The sequence below is a fragment of the Brachycentrus maculatus genome, unplaced genomic scaffold, assembly GCF_059751285.1.
Source record: "Brachycentrus maculatus isolate JH-2025_06_01 unplaced genomic scaffold, ASM5975128v1 h1tg000011l, whole genome shotgun sequence".
In the NCBI taxonomy this organism is placed as follows: Eukaryota; Metazoa; Arthropoda; class Insecta; order Trichoptera; family Brachycentridae; genus Brachycentrus; species Brachycentrus maculatus.
In genome coordinates this window covers 1,451,188-1,477,218 of record NW_028280765.1, presented here as the reverse complement: position 1 = coordinate 1,477,218, position 26,031 = coordinate 1,451,188, and the positions used below count along the sequence as shown (strand labels likewise).

General features: G+C 30.4%; 2 protein-coding genes across 2 annotated transcripts in view; one reads left to right on the top strand and one right to left on the bottom strand.

Annotated features, from left to right (window-relative positions):
* Ac76E (adenylate cyclase type 2 Ac76E) overlaps positions 1 to 26,031 on the bottom strand; it is a 226,135-nt gene that overhangs the window by 102,339 nt on the left and 97,765 nt on the right. The gene's annotated exons all lie outside the window — the stretch shown is intronic.
* On the top strand, positions 12,740 to 23,696 carry LOC148313486 (uncharacterized). The gene is made up of 5 exons (XM_088262616.1): positions 12,740 to 13,097; positions 15,965 to 16,073; positions 18,089 to 18,189; positions 18,689 to 18,852; positions 21,493 to 23,696. Exons 1-5 carry the CDS (start codon positions 13,074 to 13,076, stop codon positions 22,064 to 22,066), a joined length of 972 nt encoding a protein of 323 aa, XP_088118742.1. The 5' UTR covers positions 12,740 to 13,073; the 3' UTR covers positions 22,067 to 23,696.

The following is a 26,031-nucleotide window of genomic DNA, read 5'->3' as shown; positions in this document are numbered from 1 at the left end:
AAACATTTCAGTTTATTAAAAAAAAAAAATAAATGCAAAAATCACAACAAATTTCCTGAATCCATATTACACTATATCTATATCCCGTTAATCCTAAATCAGAGGTCGACAACCATCGTCTTGCGAACCAAAATATCTTTTAAAAATGATTTATTTTAGTGATTATGTATAAAACATTTATTAAAAATAATGTATGTACTTCTAAAAATATGTGTTTTATGTGACTAGTTAATATTAATGTTTTTTTACCTCTGTTATGTATGATCTCTTTCAGCGGTCAAATATGCAATTTTAGTCAGATTATAGTCCCGTGGTACCATTAAAATACCAGACTTGTATTTTGAGGTCCACAATTCGATTCCTTGTACCTACTTCCACTACCCGCTTCCTATTTTTTTACGTTTTACAGTAGGAATACTTACATAGATTTAAAAAACTTAAAATAACACCTAAATAGCAGGGTTTTTTTCAGTCGCCGTTAAAATAAAAATAAAAAACACATTTTTATATTAATGTAACTTTAGATAATGTATTTTGTTTTTTTTATAAAAAAAATATTATATTTCCTAATTGTAGTAGTTTTATATACGAAGCGACAAACAAAAAAAGGTTGTCGAACCCGGCTCGAACAATACAGGCCCGTAATGGAGTCATAAGTCATTACCGGTTGGCCAGGGTATAAAAGTGCAAATTTGGTAATTAATATTATACAGTCTTTACTTAACACCCCTGGTGAAGGGTGACGTTTTTTTGGTGAGTTTAAATATCATAAAATATTTAAAAGTGCTGTGGTTTCAATAGTTCTGATTGTGCAAAGAAGTGTAATTGTGATATTTTTGTCCAGATTTTTATTTGGGCCAAAATGGCGTCATCGTCATCATCAATTTCTGACGAAGTAAGTTTATTTTTATATATTTTTTTCTACCTGAGGGAATCATTATTAAATACATTAATCAAATTATACCAGGGTGAGATCAGAACATGTATCTCCGATATATTTTTTTTTAATTGCACATTTAAAAAAGTGACTTCATTGTTATGTCAGTATTTATTGCATCTTCAAAGTTTAATTGTTTAGACTAGGTTCAACTTCGTATATTCATGAGTTTTTTTTTAATCATCGTATCAGCCTTTGCACAGCTTTTACAAGGAAGTTGTTATTTTGCACTGCATCTTAAAAGTATGACAAATAGCCTTGCATTTTTGTTATATTTTACGATCAGCGTAACGCTACGTTACTGCGGTACCTTATCCTCCCTTACATGCAGTTTAGTGGAAAAGAAAAATATAATAGATATATTCACACGTCAATTTTACAGGCTTGGATTTTTTAAAATTAAATCCTTATCATTTAACTAGACAATCAAAATTAATATGCAATTATTTTGCAAAAACTGCATACAATACCTTTGCAGAACGTCATTTCCCACAGCACATATGTAAATGGATATGGAGAATTGTTTACTACTTCCATATGGTATCATTCAAATAAATGTGAAAATTAATTGTTAATTACTACATCAGATGTTTAGACCCTGTCGTTTTTTTTACAAAAGTTCTAGTTTCTTGTATGGATTAAATATAATTGGTTTTCTCAGCCAAAACGGCAAAAATTTCATTATTTTCTTTGCAAAAAAAAACTAACGTAAAATAGCGAGCAAACCTTTTTGTTATTCTATCAATTTTTATATTCGCAATCATAATATTATATACTTTTATGTTATATTCTTTAGAAAAAAATTACACTACATATTTGACGAAGCCGTAAGGATAATAAATTCAGTCGTTTGTAAATCTTATATTTTTTGTATTATTTGTTACAGCTCCTCACCTTGCTAATGGAAACACCTGGAGAGATTCTGAAGAGGGACCAAGGGAATGTCAAAACATTCAGTATTATTATCAACAATGAAAAAGGTATTAAAAATTATTCATTTATATAAAATTACTTTTTTTATTTAATATTGTATTTCTTGATCATATTTACAAAGGCGCGTGTTAATTCCAAAATCACGTACAAACTCTCATGATTTATAAATAAATCTGTATCTATAACTTTTGAAAAATTGCCCTGTAAATACCCCAATTAAAATTTTTACTTTAACCTTTTTTAATCTTATTTTATCGAGATTTCGATAAAACCCCGGCGGTTTTTTTTTCTAAACTTCATTTGATTTTGATGTGAATTTTTCATACCTTAATTTTTCATCGTTTCTTCTCTACCTACGCAAGCCTTGAATTATTACGTAAAAGCTTAAACAGTTATTTTCTAAATCAACTTTCTTTTTTTATGAAAAACATATAGATATATTAGATTTTGATTAATTGGAAATAAAAAATAGCGTTTTAAAACATTCGTATATTTGAATGCAAAGTTGTGTCATTTCAAAGCAATTCGTGAAAAACTGAAATCAAAGATTTTGATCGATAAACATTTTTATTTATAAAACACATTATATTTTTTAAAAAGATCCTACTGGCATGTGTTTTAATTAATGCATTATTTTCAGAAACGGAGGATGCAGGAGATAAAAAGAAATGCGACGACTGCAAGGATATATCTGCGCAACTCTCAGAGTGCATCATCTGCATGAACCCACTTCAGGTAAGCTGAAATTAATTCAGTCAATTTAGTTTCAGGGATGTCAAATTACCAGTATAATTATATTACTAGTAGGTCCTTCAAATAGGATAATCATGTTAGGAGATGTAATCTGATCAAGATATGTGTACATATCATATTTGCATGTCACAGCCGAGTATTAATATTATTCTCAATTCATGACATGTTCAGGTACGTGTTAAACATAACGCGCACATTTAATAAACGTATGTAAATTATTATTCATATTATATAATTTTCTTATCGGGATAAAATGCAGGCATATTAAGATAGTCTTTTAAAATTAGATTTTTTTTTTCAATTCAAGTTTATTTTGCCAGATAATATGGTCCATGGACATCATTAGTCCAAAGACAGTATATAGTTGTCCAAGAAATATGATTTTATTTTTTTAATTAAACAATTGTATCACCACTTATTCATCAAGTGGTTATTCAAGTGTTTTTTTTTAAATAATCTACAAATCATTCCTCGAGTTAATGCAATTACAAGTTAATGCCGAATCAATAAATGTGTATTATTTTAAAATGACTGTTTTAATAGGTGCTTGTTTCGGCCTTGAATTCAGGTATTTCATAATTTTTTTGTGTTGAATTTACTTTATTTTTCTACAGAACTCTGGAGTAAACGCGTGCTCTCGTTGTGGAGGTTTATGGTGCGGTACTTGTGCCGGAAAACTACCCCGTTGTCCGTTCTGCCGCGCCCCGCCACCGCGCTCCCCCTGCGCTGCTATCGGGAAACTGCTTCGCGACCTCACCCTCCCGTGCGCGAACCACAGGTGATTACATAATTAAATATTAGGGTGTTATCCATGGATATATTAAAATGTTCATATCAAACATTACCATTGAGAAACGAAATTAAGTCTTTAAAAAAAAAAACGAAATTTGTTAGATTGTTTAACAATTTAAATGATAGATAGATTTGATAGATTTAAAATATTAATATTGAAAAAGTTCTTTTGGCCCCAATGTTTAAGTAATATCCACTGACATATTAAAAACCTTGATATCTAATACTACCATCAAGCAATGAAATTTATTAATGGTAGTATTGAATATGAACGTTTTTAATATATCAATCTTGTAATAAGTTTTTTTTATCGAAATATGTTAATTTATCCAAATATTTAAGAGACATCCACTGAATTTTTTAAAACATTTACATATATTAAACAATAACGTTCGTTCTTCATCTTGCGAAAAGTTTTTTTTGTCGAAATGTTAGTTTGTCCAAATATTTATAAAAAAAGTGGTTAAAATATTTTAAAGAAAGTTCAATACTTGTTCTTTCAAAGTTCAATACTTGTTCTTGGTAAAACAAATTTATGAGGCGAATGTTAGTGGGAAAAGAAGCAAAAGGAAGACCGAGAAAAACATGGCACGATCAAGTATACCAAATACTTGAAAGTGGTCAGGGTAGGAGTCGTAACAATCGGCGGGTATGTATGAGGAGATGCATGAACGTGGAAGAGGAGAAGAATGTTTGCAAGGACAGAGTGGTGTGGCGCTCTATTTCTCTGCCTACCCCTGCGGGGAAGCGGCGTGATGGTTAGTTAGATAGTTCAATACTTGTTACACTTTGTAACACAAAAGTATGATGATAATGAGCATGTGGATTTTTCACATTAATTACTCAAGAGAGAGACAGTATATGAGGTCCTAGGTTCAATTCCCGATGACGTTTACATATATTTTTCAAATATGCATTTAATTATTTATTTACTTTAAAACATTATTAGTTTTGCTCTTCCTTTAAAAAAAAATCGATGTGAATATGGTTATTAAAAATATCAATGACTCATGTACACTCATATTATCACAAGATTTAGGATGAAATTAAATTACTATAATTTATTCCCGTTTGTTTACAGATTTGGTTGTAACATCCAAGTGACTTCCGAGGGTCGCTTCGCCCACGAGTCTGTCTGTACCTTTGGCAAGATCCTGTGCCCGTACGACATATGTGCCGATGAAATTTCACTGGCAGGTCTAAAAAATCATATGAAAAACGATCACGATGTAAAATGCTTCGATAGCAGCAAGACCGTCATCAACCTGCAAAATATATATTCCAAATTGATGCACTCCGGGATCAGACGCGAATACAAATTTGCATTGAATACGTATGGCTACCTGTTCATCATAAATCTGTGCCTTTACGACTTCTCTTTGATTTTTTCGATAACTATGAGGTGTTTGAACCGAGAAGCACCCTGGCTTCCTGCCGGTCAAAATGAGTCATTCTGCGCTCTTGTTAACGCCACGTCTGACAGTATAAATGAAAAAGCTACCGTGACTGTCGAGGAAGGCTACTCCAATAAAGCTACCCTTATCAGTAAAACAGATTGCATACATAAGATCTGGCCAGGAAACGAGCTCTTAGTAGAAGTAGCTATAGCTAATATGTCTAACGAAAGGCCTGCGTATTTAGTCATATAAATCTTTTTACCTACCTATGATATATCGATCTCTTTGGCATCATTATTTTGATTGTTCAATCAAAATTGTGTTTTGAAATCGCTTCCATTTACCTTCTTCATCATAGCCTCGTGGTTATTTTACATCGCTTTTTATTTTTTAATCTGTTTACGAATGTTGTCTTAAATTGCCTACGTGCAAGTTTTATATTATTTCGACGTTAGTGTAGTTTTTTTGGGGATTTTTTGATTTTATGAAATCTGTCAATCTGTATAGCGTCCTTCAATAATCGCTATTAATTGTTATTAATTAGGTTTATGAAAACTTGACTTAAATTGCGTACATGCAAGTTTTATAATATTTCGACGTAGTGTAGTTTTTTTACGGATTTTTTGAGATTTTATGAAATTTGTAAATCTGTAAAGCGTCCTTCCGTGATAGCTATGAATTATTATTAATAATGTGTCCAAAAACATGACTTACATTGGGTACATGCAAGTTTTATAATATTTCGACGTTAGCGTAGATTCTGTATAGCGTCCTTCAATGATCGCTATTTATTTTTATTCAATCTGTTTATGAATACTTGACTTAAATTACGCACATGCAAGTTTTATAATTTTAAGACAATAGTGTAGTTTTTTTTACGGATTATGAGAATTTAGGAAATTTGGATATCTGTATAGCCTCCTTCAACGATCAAGCTTTGTAACTAATTGACCTACCTAGAATTTCATCCTCAAAATGGAAACTTTGTCCCGTATCGATATCATGCTTCGCCAAAGCTAATCTATCTTGGTTACGAAATTTGTTAGTATTCTTTTATTCTAGTTATTTTCCGGGCAGTTTTCCCTATTTAAACTTCGCCTCGACTGGTGCATTTCAATTTGTATATCCTGATCCTCACAAATGCGAGACCCCTTTCTGTAAGTGTAGTAAGTGTAGTTCAGGACCAATTTTTGAGAAGAGACGCCTTTTCGTAAGTGTAGTAAGTGTAGTTCAGGACCAATTTTTGAGAAGAGACGCCTTTTCGTAAGTGTAGTAAGTGTAGTTCAGGACCAATTTTTGAGAAGAGACGCCTTTTCGTAAGTGTATAAGTGTAGTTCAGAACCAACTTTTGTGGTTCTGTGATTTAGTACAAAGATGGCGATTTGAATTTTCCTAAAATCAAATAATAGCAACTAGCCGTAAAAATCTTAGAAATTAAAGAATTGTAGTTGTATTATTTTAGGTCTACATAATACATATATTTATCCAGGGTACAAAACGTTTACGCACTGATTGTATGATGAAAAAAGTATTTACCTAAGCGCGGTTCAAAAAAATTCTATACAATTAATGTATAAATTTGAAATAAACATTTTAAATTTCACTTTAATTATTATTTATAAGACAAAGAATGTAAGGCTAAAAAAATTATTAAACCATATTGGAAATTTTAAATGAGAGCTTTAATTATTTTAATTTTAGCATGTAGTTAATATTTAAGGAAATGTGAAGAATAATAACATAATACAAAAATAATAAAATATTGTAATCAAATCAATGATATTTGAAAGTAAACTTATTGTAACATTCATGTTTGCTATTTTTTCAATTTTAGACCACACTTTAAAATATATGTATTGTTTTTTTTATAAAGTTACCATTAGTGTCAATAGTACAATGTTTTTTTTTTAATTATGAATTAAGGCAAGGATTTTATATACAAATTTACAATTTGTGTTTTGAATTATATAAATCAATGCTTATTGTACTTTTTTCTGTGTACCTATTATAAATATAATGCTTTATTTTTATATCTTTTGATACATTTTAGACTGTCTAATTTTACCTGTGTATGCATATTACTAGTTTTAATATCTGACAAATGTTTATTTTTATAACATATGCTTACATTTAAAATAAAAAAAAATATTTAAAAATTCTCAACATTTTTTTATTTATCATTTCCTCCCGATTTCAACGTTTTGTAAGTACTTAATAAAATGTATAGGTAGGTACCTAGGTATTTTATGACATATATATATATATATATATATATATATATATATATATATATATATATATATATATATATATATATATATATATATATATATATATATATATATATATATATATATATATATATATATATATATATATATATATATATTTTAATTGCCTTTAACGAAAATTCGTTAGAAATAAAAGGTAAAGGTTTAGGTAAATAAATATGTTGCTTCTAGTAATCGTTTGGAATCTTTATCCACATGATTTGTAAACCTTTATCCACACCCGATGGTGCATAAGGCACTGCATCATATAAATGTAGTGTTATCTTGATCGTTAACACATGAAGGAAATGTGATCAGCCCTCCCCATCAGGTACCGGCCCAGGGTAATATTGGAATATTAGAGTGAAAAAACCACTTATATTTATTTGCACCCCTTGGAAATAAACCCAGGAACTCCAGAACGGTAGCTGACCACTATACTACGAAGGCAGATAAATTGTCCTATACCTATCAGTGAAATGTATTTATATTTTTAATAGTGAATGTTGCCTTATGAAATATTTCTATAAACATTTCATTACACACACCTATATTAAAACATATTGATTTTTTTGCCTTAATATAATTATCTATCCAATCGAGGAAAATATAAGTACATAAAAATAATCCCTAGCAAACATTGGTAAACGCTTCAATTGCCATTTAAAAATAGTAAACATTTAACAATAAAATAACTCCTTCCATTTAGTTAAAATTACTACCCTTAATCTTGAACAATACTAATGACTGATGACAATTTTAGAAAAATATTACAGCCTAGATATCAATACTTCTGAAATCCCTCATTACTGAGAATGTTTGGATTGCAATAAATGGAAGATGGGATTACCAAAACTAATTACTAGTTAACGTGTTTGATGGGAATGGAATGAGGAATTCTGTGACTCACGACAAAAAATAATTAAATTAGTTACATTTTAGTAATGAGATTACTAGTACAGTAAAACTTCCATAAAAAAAGATAATATGAACATTATTAAACAATGGCTCGATCAGGTATGTCAAATACTTAAGAGCGATCATGTTAGGAGTCGAAATAATATGCGGGTATGTATGAAGAGATGCATGAATGTATAAGAGATGAATAATGTTTGCATAGACAGAGTGGTGTTCTATTCTCTCTGCCTATCCCATGCGGGGAAGTGGCGTGATGAACAAACAATACAAAATACAATTTATTGTCTTCAGACACTCGTCGTGAAGTGACGTTGCCGTTTGATATCGACGAGCTTGCTTTTGATAACCCTGCTTTGAAAAAGGAATAATTTTTTTTGCACTTTGTAAGTTTACCGTCTTTTTTTATTTATTTTTATAATTAACTCTCTATAATTACGAAAATTCGTACAATATATTTTACTTTAACTTCATTATCTGAACTATAGTCAAAAAATGTTATTAGATCGGCTAGATGTGATCTTTACCACTGATATTTTTTTCTAGCACATATGATGTGATTATCATGGCCGCTAAAAATTGTTTACATGTGATGACATATGAGTTTAAGCTTGTTTAATATAAATATATATTAACAAGATTTTTTTTTATATTTTACCGTATCTTTGTCTATTATCCAAATTCGTTAGATAGAGGTCCATTATATTGAGGTTTTATTGTATTGAGTGTTTGACAAACATAAGCTAACGGTTTCAATAGTTTACAATTGTAAAATTATGATATGTGAATTTTAGGCATTAATTTCTCAAATGTTTATCCCTCATCTAGGTCATGTAACCAAGCATAAAGGATGTTATTTTGATTAAACATATTAGACGCATTGAGCCTAAACCGACATTAAAAATCGTATATTTATATCAAACACCCTTTTGATTACGTATATTTTTTAATATTAATTGAATCCCTTGAAAGGATGTTAAGATTTTCTAGGAATGGAAATATTGATAAAAATAATGAATGAAGTCTAAATGCTTGGAACAGAGTGAATGATGCGCTGAAATTAATTACAGCAAATAAATGCCCAACAGCGAGAGTTCAACTGGCAGCTTAAATGGAGTCCTGGCACCAACCTTAATCTATGGAATTGAAGCATGGGGTTGGCAAAAGAAGATTTAAAATAGACGGAATGGTCTTGAAATACGATGTCTCAAGTGAATGTGCAGAAAAATAATAAATAATAGATGTTCGAATGCTAAAATAAGGAAAGAATACACGCTGAGATGAGCATTATCGAAAAAATTTAGAGATCGTTTGACCATATGGAAAGAATGATTAAACAATTTTATGAGACGAATGTGGTTTTAATGGGAGCAAAGGAAAACCGAAGTAAACGTGGTATGATCAAATACTGGAATGTAAAAAAAAAAACAATATTAAAAATCTTTAAAATAACAATTCAATCGAAAACATCTCAAAACCTACCATACGTAACAACTATCCACTATGAGCAATATTTAGTATAACGCGTTTTGCTGTTTGTTTAACTAATGGCACTGCCATTGCGGAAAAAAAATGTTTTTCAATTTGATTTTATTTAGTTTAATAATATTTTTTACGAATGACATTCGTTTGAAAATGCCATAACAATGCGAGACAATTGTCAAAAAATTTATTGTTATGTATTTTTAACAATAAAATACTAGTACGTAGACTCAAGAAATCAGTGTTTGATTTTAATATTTAATTCCAAATCTATTAATACATTTTATTTAATAATTACAATGTAACTTTGTTTTAAAATTACCATAATAATTTTATTTTATCATAATCATAGTGTCTACCGGTTTCGAAGCTAACCGCTTTTTTATCAAGACTGATTAATGCTATTTTTAGTATTAGTCAGTCTTGATAAAGAAGCGGTTAGCTTTGAAACCGGTAAGCATTATAATTAAGCTACAATGAAATATTTACAGCGATTTTAAAACATTTTAGTTATAAAATGAAAAATCACAAAGTTAGTGCTTCAAATATAAATTACATTTTATTTTAATAATATAATATAGTTATATAATATATTTGTCCGCCTCCGTAGTGTAATGGTCAGCACGCTCGGCTACCGTTCTGGAGGTCCCGGGTTCGATTCCCAAGGGGGGTAAAATAAACTATAAGTGATTGTTTCACTGTAATATTTATTCAATATTATCATGGACTGGTACCTGAAGCGGAGGGCTGATCACCTTTCCTTCATGTGTAAACGATCAAGATAACACTGCGTTAATATGACACAGTGCCCTATGCACCATTGGGGTGCGGATAAGGGTTTTATTATATTATTATTATTAATATAATATAGTAGATTTTCTCCGAATAAGTCACAATGTAATAATTTAATATCTACCAATCTTACGTAGATTTCATTTATTTTAATACAATATAAAATAAAGTTTACACAGGGAATCAACAGTTTGACCATAAAACGTTTGTTTTATGTATTTATTCTCTAAAAAGGGGCTGAATCAACACCAATTTACAATCGGCTAACAAAACGTCTAAAACCCGATTCAGAATACGAATGAGTCTAGTGGCGAGGAGAATTTAAATTTAACATGCAAATAATACGCATTCTAGAACAAAAGTTAAGCTGCCTTAAAACGAAGGGATTTTTAAAAATTGATTAGACTGAAAATGAGAAAGAAAAGAGAACAATTGTACATATTTATTAGAAAACAATATTTTGAAGTAAATGCATACTATACATATGTACATTCGTTAATACATTTTTTTTTAAACTGCGGAGACTCATCAAGTCACCTTAAGTGTCTTGTCGGTGGAGTTCTTAACTAACTAACCAACCATCATGCAGCTTCGTAGGGATATGCAGAGAGAATAGAAAACCACACCTCGCAGTCTTCGCGTCAAATAAAAAAAATATGTAAAAACAACTCCGACAATGGAGTTCTGGTTCGATCTCTAATGTATGGAAGTTAAGAATGGCTTTGGCAAAAGAAGGATGAAAGTAGACTGAACGTAGTCAAAATGAGATCCCTCAGACGAATGTGAGGCAAAACGATGTATAATGGACATTCGAATGGTGAAATAAGGAAAGAATGCAAGGCGTGTTGAGTTTGTTTGGACACGTGGAACGAACAAGTGAGGAAAGAACGGTAAAACAAATTTATGAGTGAATGTCGTTGGAAAAGGGAGCAGAGGGAGACCGAGAAAAACTATGCATGAACACGTAAGTTAAATACTTGGGTAAAAAAAGTGGTCAGGCTAGGAGTCGAAATAATCGACGGGTATGTATGAAGAGATGCATGAATGTGGAAAGAGGCGAAGAAAGTTTGAAAAGACGTTCTTTTCTCTCTGGCTACGATGGCTTTTCTCTCTGGCTACGGGCATGATAGTAAGTTAGTAATATTTATCGTTTTATCTACAATTTATTAATAATTCATATAATTAAATTGTTTTTTATATTATGTCCAAATATGGAGACACAAAAAAATTAAGGAACAGAATAAATAAGGAATATAATATTTTTAAATCACTCAAATATGTACATTAGTATTCATTTATTTGTATGTATTTACTTCCCAGTTAAATGCATGAAATTCCCATTTAATAGTTGGTTTTACCCTTTACTGAGTTGCCAAAATAACATAATTATATTACAGGGGTCGACAACCAGCCTCATTTTGTTAATTTTTACTACTGATTAATAATCTAATAAAATAAAAAAAACAAAGGGCTTAGACAATAAAATACTTATTTCTATCACGCAATCACCTTGTATCTATCATGCATAGCAGCAAACTTGGAAATTTAAAACAAAAATCTATGAACTATTTTTTTTAATGTTTTCAATGATTGAAATTTATTGATTAGTTTTTTGGTGATTATTACAGTTTCGTTTCTGACAATTAGTTTATATGCGATAAGTGTCGTACCGTGAAGCGGTTTGGAGACTCGCAAGACTGGTGTCAGGGGTTCGAATCTCGCCATTGCAAAATAAATTATAAGATTTGTCTTCAATAAATTTAATCGATCTAAGTTTTGTAAGTATTCTTAAAATATTTGAATAAAACACGAATTTGATTCTATTAAAATGTTTTTATAATTTTTTAAAACATAAAAACTAAAATTATGTGACATAAGTATTAAACTAGCCTAACAATTAGAAAGGTTTTTTTTTTTGTTTTTACGTTTTTTTTAAATAAAATAAAAAAATTAGTAGACTAAAATCAGTTTTTAATTAAATATTTAAAGTATTAATATGGAGCTCTACAAAATAAACGTCAAGTCAATAAATAATAGTTCCTACCTGCAAACAAGCCTCTCAAATTGAGGCTTTGCGGGTTATTCCTATTATTTTATATAAAATTTATTTATAATTTAAAACAAAATATAAATTTTGTTCACGTTATTGAATACGATAATACAGCCTTCGATTTATTTTAACTATTGGAAAAGTAATGTCTTAATAATACTGAGTTTAAATTGTTGATATTATACATTTTATCTTAAAAATATGTAGGTTGCATAGTTAAATAAAAACATACATTTATTGCCTTTATTAAATGCACTACTGAAAAATATGTATATTATGAGTAAACGGCTCCCTGCTAAATGGTTACCGACCCCTGCGGTCACCCCACAGGCCCTTAATGAGTCATGACTCATTATCCGTTCTGTGGGGTATAAAAGATAACGAAAATGAACATTTTGCAAACAGTTTACAATTGATATCCTTACAAGTAACGTCGTTATTATCGGTCAGTGATTAAAATTTATAATTTGCGCTTCAGAATTTGAGAATTCAGGTTAAATTTGTGATTCTTTAAGTGGTACTTGAAAAAGTGTAAATAATAATCTAAGTCGAAAAGATTATCGCACTATTTTTTTGATAATACGTACTTCAAGTGACGACATTATCGAATATATCTTACAAATCGACTCTATGTGAATCACTCGACTGATACTGAAATCTAATCAAGTTTTTGCGAATATCTGAGGCATTGTGAATTAGATTATCGTGAAAGACAGTGTTTTATTCCGCGTGTAGTACTTTTGTTAAATAGAATGGATACGCCGTTCCCGCAATACGTAAGTAACAAAAAATTCATACTTTTTATTCGATTTTTAGAGATAATTTTTATTATTCCTCCAAAACCTCAATCATTTTACGGATTCAATGATGAAATAATCTTCTTCTGTTCATGTCAGGTCAAATCCCCCTGACGTTTTTATTTATAATTACGAGTATCACTTGAAGATATGTAATTGTCCTTATCTTGGGAAGCTCTAAACAGCGCCCCAATGGTCCTGATCCCCTTTTCTTGAATGTTTTCCGCAGATACTTTGTGACACATTTTATAAACTTTATAAAATTAATTAACTTTGTTTTCACCACTTTTTTTACAAATACAATTCAACCTACCGGTTTCGACAATACCTTGTCATGTCAGGGTTTATTTTAAATCAAAAACATTGAAAACATTAAAATACTCTCTCCAAAAACTTTCTCTCCACACACTCGATAAAAATCCTAAATGTTTTTTTTTATACAAAACATTTAGGATTTTTATGGAGTGTGTGGAAGTATTGAGATTATTGGTGAGAGTATTAATGTTTTGGGTTTAAAATAAACCCTGATGATGACAAGGTATTGTCAAAACCGGCAGGTTGAATTGTATTAATAAAAAAGTGGTGAAAACAAAGTTAATTAATATTATAAGGTCCTGATCCCCGTCCAATCTCGAATATTCATTAAATAATACTTAATAATACACAATGCAGTGCCTTTTGCACCATAAGATGTAGAAAAGAGTGACAAAAAATTACCTCTTTAGTAGAATTGTGAATAAAAATATAAAATATATCCTATTAATTTCGGTAATGATGTACATACAAACGCATATTAAATAATAATTATATTTATTACCTTAACTATTTATCGGAAGCTATAAGTATTGTAAGAAAGACCCGTTGAACTTTCATTTTCTTTTCGGCAGTTCTGAAGCTGTTATGAAGTTTAATCACAAACTTCCATATACGTCCATTAGAAGTTTTTTCTTCTCATCAACATTTTGTTCTAAGAGATTCTCTACAGCGCGCAGCGCATCTCTGATAATCTGATATTAGTTTTAATCAACGTTTCAAACATCTCCCGAATATTAAACCAAGCCAACACTTAGATCAACATTTAATGTTTTTTTTTGCATAAACTAAATTAGTGTCCGCCTCCGTAGTGTAATGGTCAGCACGCTCGGCTACCGTTCTGGAGGTCCCGGGTTCGATTCCCAAGGGGGGTAAAATAAATATAAGTGATTTTTTCACTGTAATATTTATTCAATATTACCATGGACTGGTACCTGAAGCGGAGGGCTGATCACCTTTCCTTCATAAGTAAAACGATCATGATAACACTGCGTTTATAAGACACAGTGCCCTATGCACCATTGGGGTGCGGATAAGGGTTTTATTATTATTAAATTTATTTATAGGTAAAGATGATATATTCTTTTAACATTGTACATACATTCATTTTTATTCATTAATATGGATTCATGGGGCTTGTATGTTATTTTTTTATTAAATAGCTTTTTCTTAGATACACGTTAATTCAATTTAATTTTTTGAGTGAGTCAACAGTTCATTTTATAAAAAATTGTAAAATAGCGTTTTTTTATATTTTATCAAAATGGATTTTTTTGAATAAGTATGTCATACTTCATCGATAAGACACATATATAATATATGTAAGGTAACTTGGTGGGCTTCCGCAACAACAAAAAATATTAATTACGGATATGAATTTATTAATTTTTGTATACTTCTTTAGCAAATAAAAAAATCATAAGAGCTAAGAAATATCCATTAAAAACATCTCAAATTTAAAAAAAGACATTGTAATCCATAGTTTGTATAGTTGAATAAAAGTTTTGTGTGCACACTTATATTCGAATAAATCTTGTGTATTTGTTATAAATTCTATTTTGAATAATTTTTAACTAAAAGGAAAAAAAACTTTAATTCTCTGAAAGGCTTGTTTTTACTTTTATAACGCCAATACCAATATTTAGTTGATTTTTATCTCCCACACTTTTATTGAATGATCTTATCATCACTTTTCTCAAGATTTTAACTTTTACCAAAATTGGTGAAACCATTTATTTGTTTCACATGATTTGTTTTTATTTGACACATCCGTGGTCTATCCATAAAATTTATTATAATTATTTCTTGTATTTTATTTCGCAGATACTTTGTGGCACATTTTATAAACTTTATAAAATTAAACAACGTTGTTTTAACCACTTTTTTATTATTAGTACACTTTAACCTACCGGTTTCGACAAGAACCTTGTCATCATCAGGAGTTACTAAATTGTAAAACACAAAAAAACCATGAAAATTCTCATAATTAATTATATTTCCTTCCCAAAAACTTCCACACACTCCGTAAAAATTCCTAAAGGATTTATTTCTTATTTTTTACGGAGTTTTTACGGAGTGTGTGGAATTTTTAAGTTTTTGGTAAGGGAATGTAATTAATAAAACATAAAGTATTTTAATGTTTTAGAATTTAATAAACCCTGATGATGACTAGGTTCTTGTCGAAACAGGTAGGTTAAAGTGTACTAATAGTAAAAAAAAGTGGTTGAAACAAAGTTGTTTAATTTTATAAAGTTAATTATTTTTAATTCATCTACCTATTAAAAATACCAAACTTTATTTGAATTGGCACAGATTTGTTCCCGAATGCGATTTTTTGTGCTGAAAATTTGTCTTTGATGAATTGAAACCACCACTCCTGCCATTGTTTTTAAGACTAACAGTATCGTTCATTCTTTCTTTTTTTATTTATAATATAATTTTTTTCATGACCTCGATAGTAGTAATATTTGCAAATTTATGATATTTATATTTTATTTTTTATTTTTAATTTATTCAATTTCATTTTCCAACAGTTACTCAACCTGCTCCTTGACTCTCCTGATGAAATACGGGATCGAGAAAGAGAAATGAATGCAAGAGAGAATCTGCGACCGATAAGCGTCGTTATCAGCGATGCAGACGGTAAGCATATTTTAGCATTGCTTTAAGTTGCAATTATACTTTAATTCTAAAAGATGATAATGAAATGATAGAATTATACCATATGATAAACTCTTCGCTTGAATAACCAATGTTGGGATGATGATAAAAAAGAACTTAAAAACTAACTAACCATCATGCCGCTTACGCAGGGGTAGGCAGAGAAAATAGAACCCCACACCTATTATTCCGACTCCTGACCTGACCTATCTCACTTTTCACAAACATCAGTTTTTTATTGTTGATTTGGGCAACGCAGTTAAGTAGTAAAAATGAATTTTCAAATCATTTCAATTTACACTTATGGTAAAACCTCACTATGTGCACTAAAATATTTTGTAAAAACTTTTCCGATCACGATTTTTGATTTGCTTTTCTCATGAGGGATCAAATTTCCATTCCTTGACATATTTGTCACTCTTCAGTAATTTCAAATTCAAACGAAACAAAACTAAGTTACAGTTATTTTAAGATATTGCAAATAGTTTTTTTTAATCCTTCTAGTGATATTTATTACAAATGTGATACATCAAAATACTAAGATATCACAATTTTCAATGGATATTGATCTAAATTGACGCAATTTCCTTTATTGATAATAATGACACTGTTTTATCGTTTTGTAAATAAACAATATATGTACATATTTATATATATATATGTATATATTTATATATATATATATATATATATATATATATATATATATATATATATATATTGCATATGTGTGTGTGATATTTTTCCATTGCACTCTAGTCTTATTATAGATAAAAATGTGTTATTTTTTAAATGAATTTAAATGTCAAGTTAGGATAGTACGAACAAACATACACGAAAGACATGGAAAACACACAATTAATTTAGACTGCTCTAAATGAAATAGTTCAAGATGTTAAAGTGGTATTGCCACAATTATTCTATTTTATGTTTTAATTAAGAAGCAAGGACATTATGTGCGGAACATAATTTCGACCAAATGTCTACCACGGCTCTGCTATAGATGGCGCATCCTGGTGGACCAATATTAGACATCTCATAAATAGGGCATTTCATGAAGAGCGTGAGTTAAGTTACCCTTCAGAGCCGTAATTTTCTGTGGTTTGTCTGAACAGAGATTTTGCGTAGCCCCACTGAAAATAATTTAATAATATACGGTGTTACCAAGTGTTAAAATCATCACGCGCTTGGCGCGCATGGGGCTGAATATCTTCTATATTTTTTTACAACGTATATTGATTTTTTTTGTTATTAAGAATACATATTGAAAAAATATTCTCATATATATTTTTTAAACTCCCTTCCTTTCAATAAAACTTTTTGTTTTTAAACTATACATTTATTTCGAAGAAAAACTTATTTTTTAATACAAAAACAGCGTGTAATAAAAAAAATTCAATTTCGTCAAATGTTACCTATTATATTCTATTCTAGTATATTCTAGTATCATTTTTGTGACTTACAGTATATATAAGTCACAAAAAGTTTGTTATTGTCGTCCGATATCTGATGCCACTGAACAGTGAACGCAGCTCATCTTCAAAGAAATAAGGACCGATGATACCGCCGGACCAAAATTCATACCAAATAGTGACATTTTCAGAGTGCAGAGTAGATATTCGTTGCTTCAAATCCAACAATTTTGCTCGTTTACGAAGCCATTCAACCAGAAATGAGCCTCATCACTTGAGATCATTTTTTCCCAAAATTGTAAAGAACGTTAGACAAAGGCTCTGATTTTGAAGATTTCCATGTAACATTCTATCGTAAAATTTCAAGATAAAATGATCATTCCTGTCAAATTGTTACTGCACCAATATAGCCGTTATAATGCTGTCAACGTTTGAACGCACCTATTGAAAAACCCTTTGTATCTACAAATCATTTTGCAATTGAAGTAAACCAAACCCGCTAAGCCAGTTTCGCAGTCGAGTACAACAAAATGAACGGATGTTAAAATGTAACAATCAATTAACGATTCTTTATTATTTTTACAGGAGCTCAAAGCCAAGATGAAAATCACGAATGCAAATGCAAGAACTGCACTGAGATTGTATCTCTGCTGTCGGAATGCAATATTTGCATGAACCCACTTCAGGTAAGCGGCTGCAGATGCTTTATTATATTTTTTTAAACTATTATTATTAGTATTATCATCATTATTATTATTATATACCCAAAGAAAAAAAACGCACCGCATTTGACTGATAACAGTAGCTAATAAACGGTAACTAATATTATAAATCACAATACACGGGATGGAGCTAAGATGATCAGTCATCATTGCTCGTTCCTGCGCTTCAAGTACCAGTCCGAAGAATTATTAGCATAGAAAGGTGTGTTGAGATGGTTTGTACATGTGGAACGTATGAGTGAAGAAAGAACTGTGAAACAAATTTACGAGGTGAAAGTGGTTTGAAAAAAGAACAGAGTAAGACCAGGGAAAACTTCAGGTATGTCAAATACTTAAGTGGCCGGGTCAGGGGTCGAAATAATCGCGGGAATGTATGAGGAGTTTTATGCTCTCTGCCTATATATTTTATGAACCTGAAAGTACAATTGATTGTTTTTTTTTTAATAGATTTGTTTTTTTACAGAACGCTGGAGTAAGTGCGTGCTCACGATGCGGAAGTTTATGGTGCGGAACATGCGCTCGAAAGCTTTCGCGCTGCCCGTACTGCCGCGCTCCGCCTCCAGGCGCATCGTGCGCTGCCGTTGCGAAAATCCTGCGAGACCTGTACTTACCCTGCAGAAATCAAAGGTTAGTTTACCATTATAGTCATCACGCAAAACTTCATTTTTCTTCATGAGCCCTCTGACCTCCACTGCTGGATATAGGCTTCTTCCCCTTTCCATTTCCTCCGGTCGGTTGCTACTTGCAACCATTTTTTTTACCCCCCACAGCGACTATGAGCGTTTGTGCACTACACGGTTTTTTTCCGTCCGGCAGTCTTTTTAAAATAAAAGCGACTACGACAGTTTAACGTGATTGAATTTACACGCACCGATCAAGCGCACCGAACCGAACGAAGACGGCCAAAAGCACAAGCCAATCCAAGCTAATAATCCGTTTTATCATGCTAACTGGACTGCCGGACGGTAAAATTCCTGTAATGCACAAGTGCCCTATGTCGTCGGACCATCTCTTTTTGGGTCTTCCGACACGTCTTCTGTTCTCCCAAGGTCTTCGTAAAATTCTTGGGGTCTATCTTGTTCCTGTCTTGCAATATGTCCTGCCCATTGCCATTTGCTATTTGCCATTTGTTACCTTCACGCGCAGTTAAATATATAAGATAGATCTCCTTGTTATATATAATACATCTCACATCAACTAATCAAAGGTTGATATATTTTCTGCTTACAAGTACACATTCGCAGTTTGATTCGTAATATAGTCATTTTCGAGAATACCACGACATAATTCCAAAAAAATGTGCAGCGACTAAAGGTCTATTCATTATAATCAGGTGTTTAATAGATCTTTATCTCCATATAGATGATCTCATAACATCCGCTAATTATATTTCAATGATTTTATTCCAATATCATTAAAATAATTTAAATTAGGCATTTCATACATGATAAGGTTATTACAAGATATTTTTTAATTGATGCGTAAATTTAATTCAAATGATCGAATGAATAGGCATATTAAATTTTTAAATAAAATAATGAAACACAATCGAGAGATTATAGTAGGTACAGGACAATGTTAATACAAGTATATTCTAAAATTTTTCAAAAACCGCATTTTAAAATTCAACAGTTTCATTATTTGTTTTTTTGTAATTTTTTTTATAATGTAACCCCAAAAGCTCATAGGTTGAATTATTCAACATAGGACCGAAACACAGGGTATGCATTTCTAGAAAATACTTGATTAGGTATTTGTAGGTTGATCAAAGGTGTGTGAAATTTGTGTTATCAAAAAAAATAATGCGGTTTATGTAAATTTTCGTACTAATAACCTTAAATACACAATGTTTCACAGAAAAATGCGATTTTATATACATATCGTAATCATGCAGGAGAAAGTGACCAAGTGCATTTTTTACAAAAACGTGATCATTGACTATTTGATATTTTACTAGCTTAATATTGCCCTGAAAAAATCCCAAAATATTTTTAACATGGATGTATAATATATTGCCTTGGTAAAAATGACTAACTGCATTGATGTTTATTTTCTTGCCAAGCAAAAGTGACTTAAATGGCCCTCCTGAACATTTTACGTTTTGTTGGTTGGTCACTTTCTTCTGTACGACTACGATATATAAATCGAAACTTTCCAATTAAACAATAAAAGGTTTCAGTTATTTTAAACTCCTAACGTACTTTTTTCAAAATCATAAATATTTATTATAATTAGTAATTTTTGAAAAATACCCCTATAATTGGAGACAATCCAGATTTAACAAGTATTTGAACACTCTCAAAATATTGTAAACTAATGGTTTTCAACTTCAATTGTATTAGAAAACGCAAAATATCTACCGATGTAACATATAAGTTCTTAGTTCGGAAATCATTTAGGCAAAACTTTATTTGGTAACTTTATTTAAGTAACTTTGGTAAGAGACTTTAGTACATAAGATATTTGGACAAATTACCCCAATAAGATAGTAAAGCAAGAATAAAGTTTCTTGGACAACTTCCAGGTTTATTGAGACTTTGTAATATTACTATTAAGAATCACGACCCTCTTCATGGGACTGCTCGTTATTATTTTTATTGCAACTTTTTTATATTTTTTTTATATTTATTTCTTTTAAACCGTTTATAATAATATAAAAAACAATAAATTAGAAATAATATTCAAACATAATGACCAACGATATTTAAAAAAAAAATAATGTTTGTATGCCTGTGTGTGTGATGATAAGCGTGTTTAGCTGCCGTGTTGGAGGTCCTAGGTTCGATTCCCAGTAGGGGGGTGATAATAAATACTAGTGATTTTACTCTAACATATATTTAATATTACCCTAGACTGGTCTCTGAAGCGCAGGAGTGATCGCCCTGTCTTCATGTGAGTAACTATCAAGATAACACTGCGTCAATACGACGCAGTGCCCTATTTACCATTGGGTGCGGATAAGGGTTAGAAGAAAGATTGTGTGTGTGAGGGTGTGGTTATCACTAGGTATGTGCGTGTGTATGTCAAATTTAAAATACGAGTGTGTGATTTATAGTTGCATATTTATACTCGTATTTACTTTACGTATTGTATTATACGGGTTTAACACTGTTATATTTTACGTGTCCCTATGCTAGTAGATACTAATCGCTGAAATAATGTAAACATGTTGTTAATTTAATAAAAAAAAAATTGTAGCACTTCTTGTGATAAAAAAGTATCTCTTTCATTTTCATTAATTTAGTTTAATTACTCCTTTTTTTCTAGATGGGGATGTCCCACCCAAGTGACTTCAGAGACTCGCCTTGCGCACGAATCCGTGTGCACTTTGGGCATGATCCTGTGCCCTCTGGAAGAGATCTGCTTCTGCAGCGTTCCGGTCCAAAATCTCCTCAGACACATGTCAAACGCCCACAGCATCTCCGGGATGGAGTCCAACCGGGCCAACATCGTTATAGAGAAATTCTCCAACAAAATGATGAACGCGGCTATGACGAGATACAAATACAAAGTCTGCATGCTCACGAACGGTTGCATTTTCATTATCAAAGTAGGAATGTTTCATTTCAATCTGACGTTTTCTATTATCATGAAGACTCTGTGTTACGAGGGTCCCTGTTTGCCCGCTGCGCAAAAGGAGGAATTTCACGCTATCGTGACTTTCCAAAGCGAGAACAAATTCACGAAAATTATCGTACCCGTCGATGAAAGAAAATACACGAAACGGTATTTGATCCATAAGAATGACGCCGTGTATCATTCGTGGCCTGGGAATAACGTGAATATTTACGTTCAAATTTGCCACACACCGAGTGATCAGCCAGCATTGTTTATTGTATAAAAAAATATTCTCCGTCTCTTCTCGAATGTCAATGATTCGGTGAATTTGTAATATTTGGTCTCACGTTTCTTAGTAAATATGCATGGTATAAAAGGTACAGAATATGAATCGGAATAAATTGGAGCGAACCGAAAAGCTTAAGGCTCGTAAAAAACTGACTAGTATGTATGTATGTATATAAGTTTGTTTGCAAAAGACGATATTTTCTAATAGTTTATACCAAAAACTTACAGCAGAGTAAAAACACAAATACTGTTTTCATATTGCTATAAAATTCAATGTGTTTTTAAATTCTAAGCTGTTGTTTTGAAACGCATTATGCATTTGTTATTTTGTAATATAATAAGTCTTAAGAGGAAGGGGTTATTTTCATCGAAACTAGTTTAAATTAAGTTTTAATAAGTTGTATCGTGATTTTATAGCAAAGTAATTTTGTAACTTATAGAATGAAAAATCATAAGGTTAACACTCCAAATATTAATTATATTTTAGTTCCTTACCTTTTACATGGAAAGCACATTTATCAAGTAAAGTGAACATTTTATTATTTTGTTTGCTTTATATGTACATACATATATTATATGAACGTATTTCCAAATATCTGAAATTCTTGGAAACATACCTACAATATGTGTATCACATGCATACGTTTTTCTGGATTCGGAACCGGATCGTTTTATCATACAATATTCTTCTATTATCCAATTCTTTCTTCATTTTAGATGCTGATCAGCATACAATATTTTATCCGAATAAAATGTAAATTTTACTTGACATAATTTACTAATTAACTATAATTAACTATAATTAAAAATGAGAATCTTTATTTTTGTGTTTTACAAAATTATGTGATTTCTTAAAAATAATTGAAAATGTAAAATAAACCAACATTTTAGTATATCGAAGTATATTAGAAATATTGTATGGTTGCCGTATTATAGGAATACTTTATTAACAAGTCAAAATAGTAATAGATAATTTTAATTATTAATGCTTTCTCCGATTTTCGAATTGATTGTTAGAAATAAATGAAAATAAAATGCAATATTAAAAGTATTCAACACAGCTAACAAGTTAAAATGACAGACAAATATTTTATTGAATCTCCTACCTGCATAAAATCACTGTAAAAAGGGGATTTCGTCCAAAAACTAAATTTTGTTATTATTTATATTTGTGTTATTTAAATGCGTTTATAGAAAACTAAAATTTGATGCGTTATGAGAAATGTTCTTAACAAAAATCAATGTCACGATTGCTTAGTATCGCAGCATTCCCAACAATAGTCACCATGGCGTATTATTTTGACATTTGTTAAAAAATTAAAGGTGTTTTAATTGTCATTGGGTTCGAGTCTGTAACAAACGATCTATAATATGCGGCAACCATAGTTGATTTGATTAATGTCTATAGTGAAATTATTATAATAAGATGACTGTTGATTTATTTCAAGACTGATTTTGAATATAGATTAAGTATTCTGACTTTCACGAACATTTTTCATTGTTTAATCATCAGTACTATTAACATAAGTTTTAAATATTATATTTAATCTCAACTGTTGTGTAATATTGAAGTCTGACAAATGTACTCAAAATTGTAATGATTATAAACTTAATAAAATATTTTTAATAATATATACATATTTTTATTTACTTTTACTTTTACTTCTTAACACATCTTACATTCTTTTTTTGTATAAATGTTTTTCAAAACTTACTTAAACCAGTCCATAGTAGGTTGTAATAACTCTTAAGTCGAGCGAACCCAGATTTTGTGAATAAAAATTTGGACACATTTAAAATATTGGGAACATCTGTTTTATTTTATTTCTTCCCATATATAAAATAAAAATAAAAATACAAATTAAAGCCTTGCGTATCATTCTTTATATATCATTCTTTCGTGGTAATAAAAAATAAATGTACAAAATCTTTACCTAGATTATGAACACTTGATTGAGTTTTGAAACATCAGCAAGAAGTTTGAACTACAAAGGGCACAATAACTCAGAAGAATACAAAATACAATGGAATTGGGAGATTTTTTTAATTTATAGATTCCACAGATATGCCCCTACAGAATGGAATGTATCTGTCATGTCAACTATAGAAGAAAAAAATACTCTCACCACTGAGCGAACCTTAAATATGTGTACACTTTATCGCGAACATTCGCTTATTCGTCTTAAGCTGTTTAGTCGCATGAGTTAAATTATACAGGAAACCCTCCATATAACGGGCCTCTATTTAATAAATTTGGGATATAAACGATGAAAATCCAATCAATAAATATTGAACGCATGTGCAAACAAAACGTTATTCTTTTTCAAGCAAGATAACCGAAAGCGTCACTTCACGACAAGTGTGCGAAGATATTAAATATGATTTTTTTCTCAATATATTTCCATCTTTTCTAAAACCTAAAAAATTACTATTAATCTAGATTGCAAGTCGTATGCTTTAATTTTATAATTGTGTATCATAGGTTTTCTATTATTAAAATATTCCTAGAAATCACACAAGGATTCACTCATTCTTATGTAATGTGATCATCTATAAACTATATACGTATTTGGGAAACCTCTTAAATACACAATTGTGTATTCATATTTCTAACTTACAAACAAAAGTCAGCAATCGTAATTCCATCCCACGAATATATTTAAGACGGTAATATAATATTTATTTCCCTTCAGAATTGCTTATAAGGAAATTGGAAAATATTCCTACTACAATTTGGATTTTCCCAGATATTTTGTGAAAAATCATTCGTGGAATTGGAATTTGAATTTCACTCCGTAAATAATAAAATTTAAGACTTTAGAATTATATAGGTACCTAAGAGGTAGAAAATTAATGATTTATTCATTTGTTTCATCAAAAGATGTTTATTCATCTTTGTATTTTTCATTTCTTTGAATTATTTTATGATTTCGTAAAATGTAAGAAAATTAAAAATATGAATATACATACATATTCATCCATTCACGGTTAAATTTCACGTACAAAAATATAATAATATGTAGAAAAAAACGGTAAGACAAGCAAAATAGATGTAATGTTTAGCACATCCAGGGTGAATTACTAGTATTTTTTGTATAACTACATAGAACACGGATAATTTTAAACCCTTGAGTCCCTTGAAAAAGAAAACGTATTAATACTTTATGAAATATAATTGACTTATTTCACTAAAACAATAAATACTAACGAGTATCCAATAATAACAAGCGAACCAAAAAATTCAAAGCTTTACTTTGAAATAGGGATAGGATATTTCTTCTAAAAGTCAGAGTTATCCGTCGTATTACGGTTCCCGCGGGAAACGTACGTAGGAGAAAAATGGCGGGAATGCTTCGTTTACAGGGGCGCCAACTCTTCAGTCTTTCGGGAATAAGTTGTATATGTATTTATTATTACTTCTGGGCCACCACGGAAACAAGCGAGAAAATTGTTTCCTGAACTATAAATGAACACAATTTTTTACCCCCGAATATCAACTGGCCGGTTACATTATTGAAATATAACTTTTATAATATCATCCGTGGTATAATATTGTTATGTATGTATTCTTTACTATATTCGCACACCAAACTTTAGTACTAGTTTTCGAAAACAAAATATTGGGAAATAGACATACAATATATGTGCTACAGAAGTTTATCAGGTGTTTATTGTCATTAATTGATTGCTAAATTACAACGTATGTATCATTCCCATCGTTTTTAATAGAAAACTATTCCTCTCGTAGATAGGTTTGCAAAAAAAAGATATATAAAAAAGCTAAATATTTTTGTGACTATTTTGAACGAAGTATAAAAAAGTACATATAAATGAAAAAAATATTTTATCAAACAAAAAGATAATAAAATACACACATGAAACGAAGGCTGATCACCTTTTTTCGTGTATTCATCCATAAAGATAGCACTGCCTCCATACAATTGTATACGACACTGGATC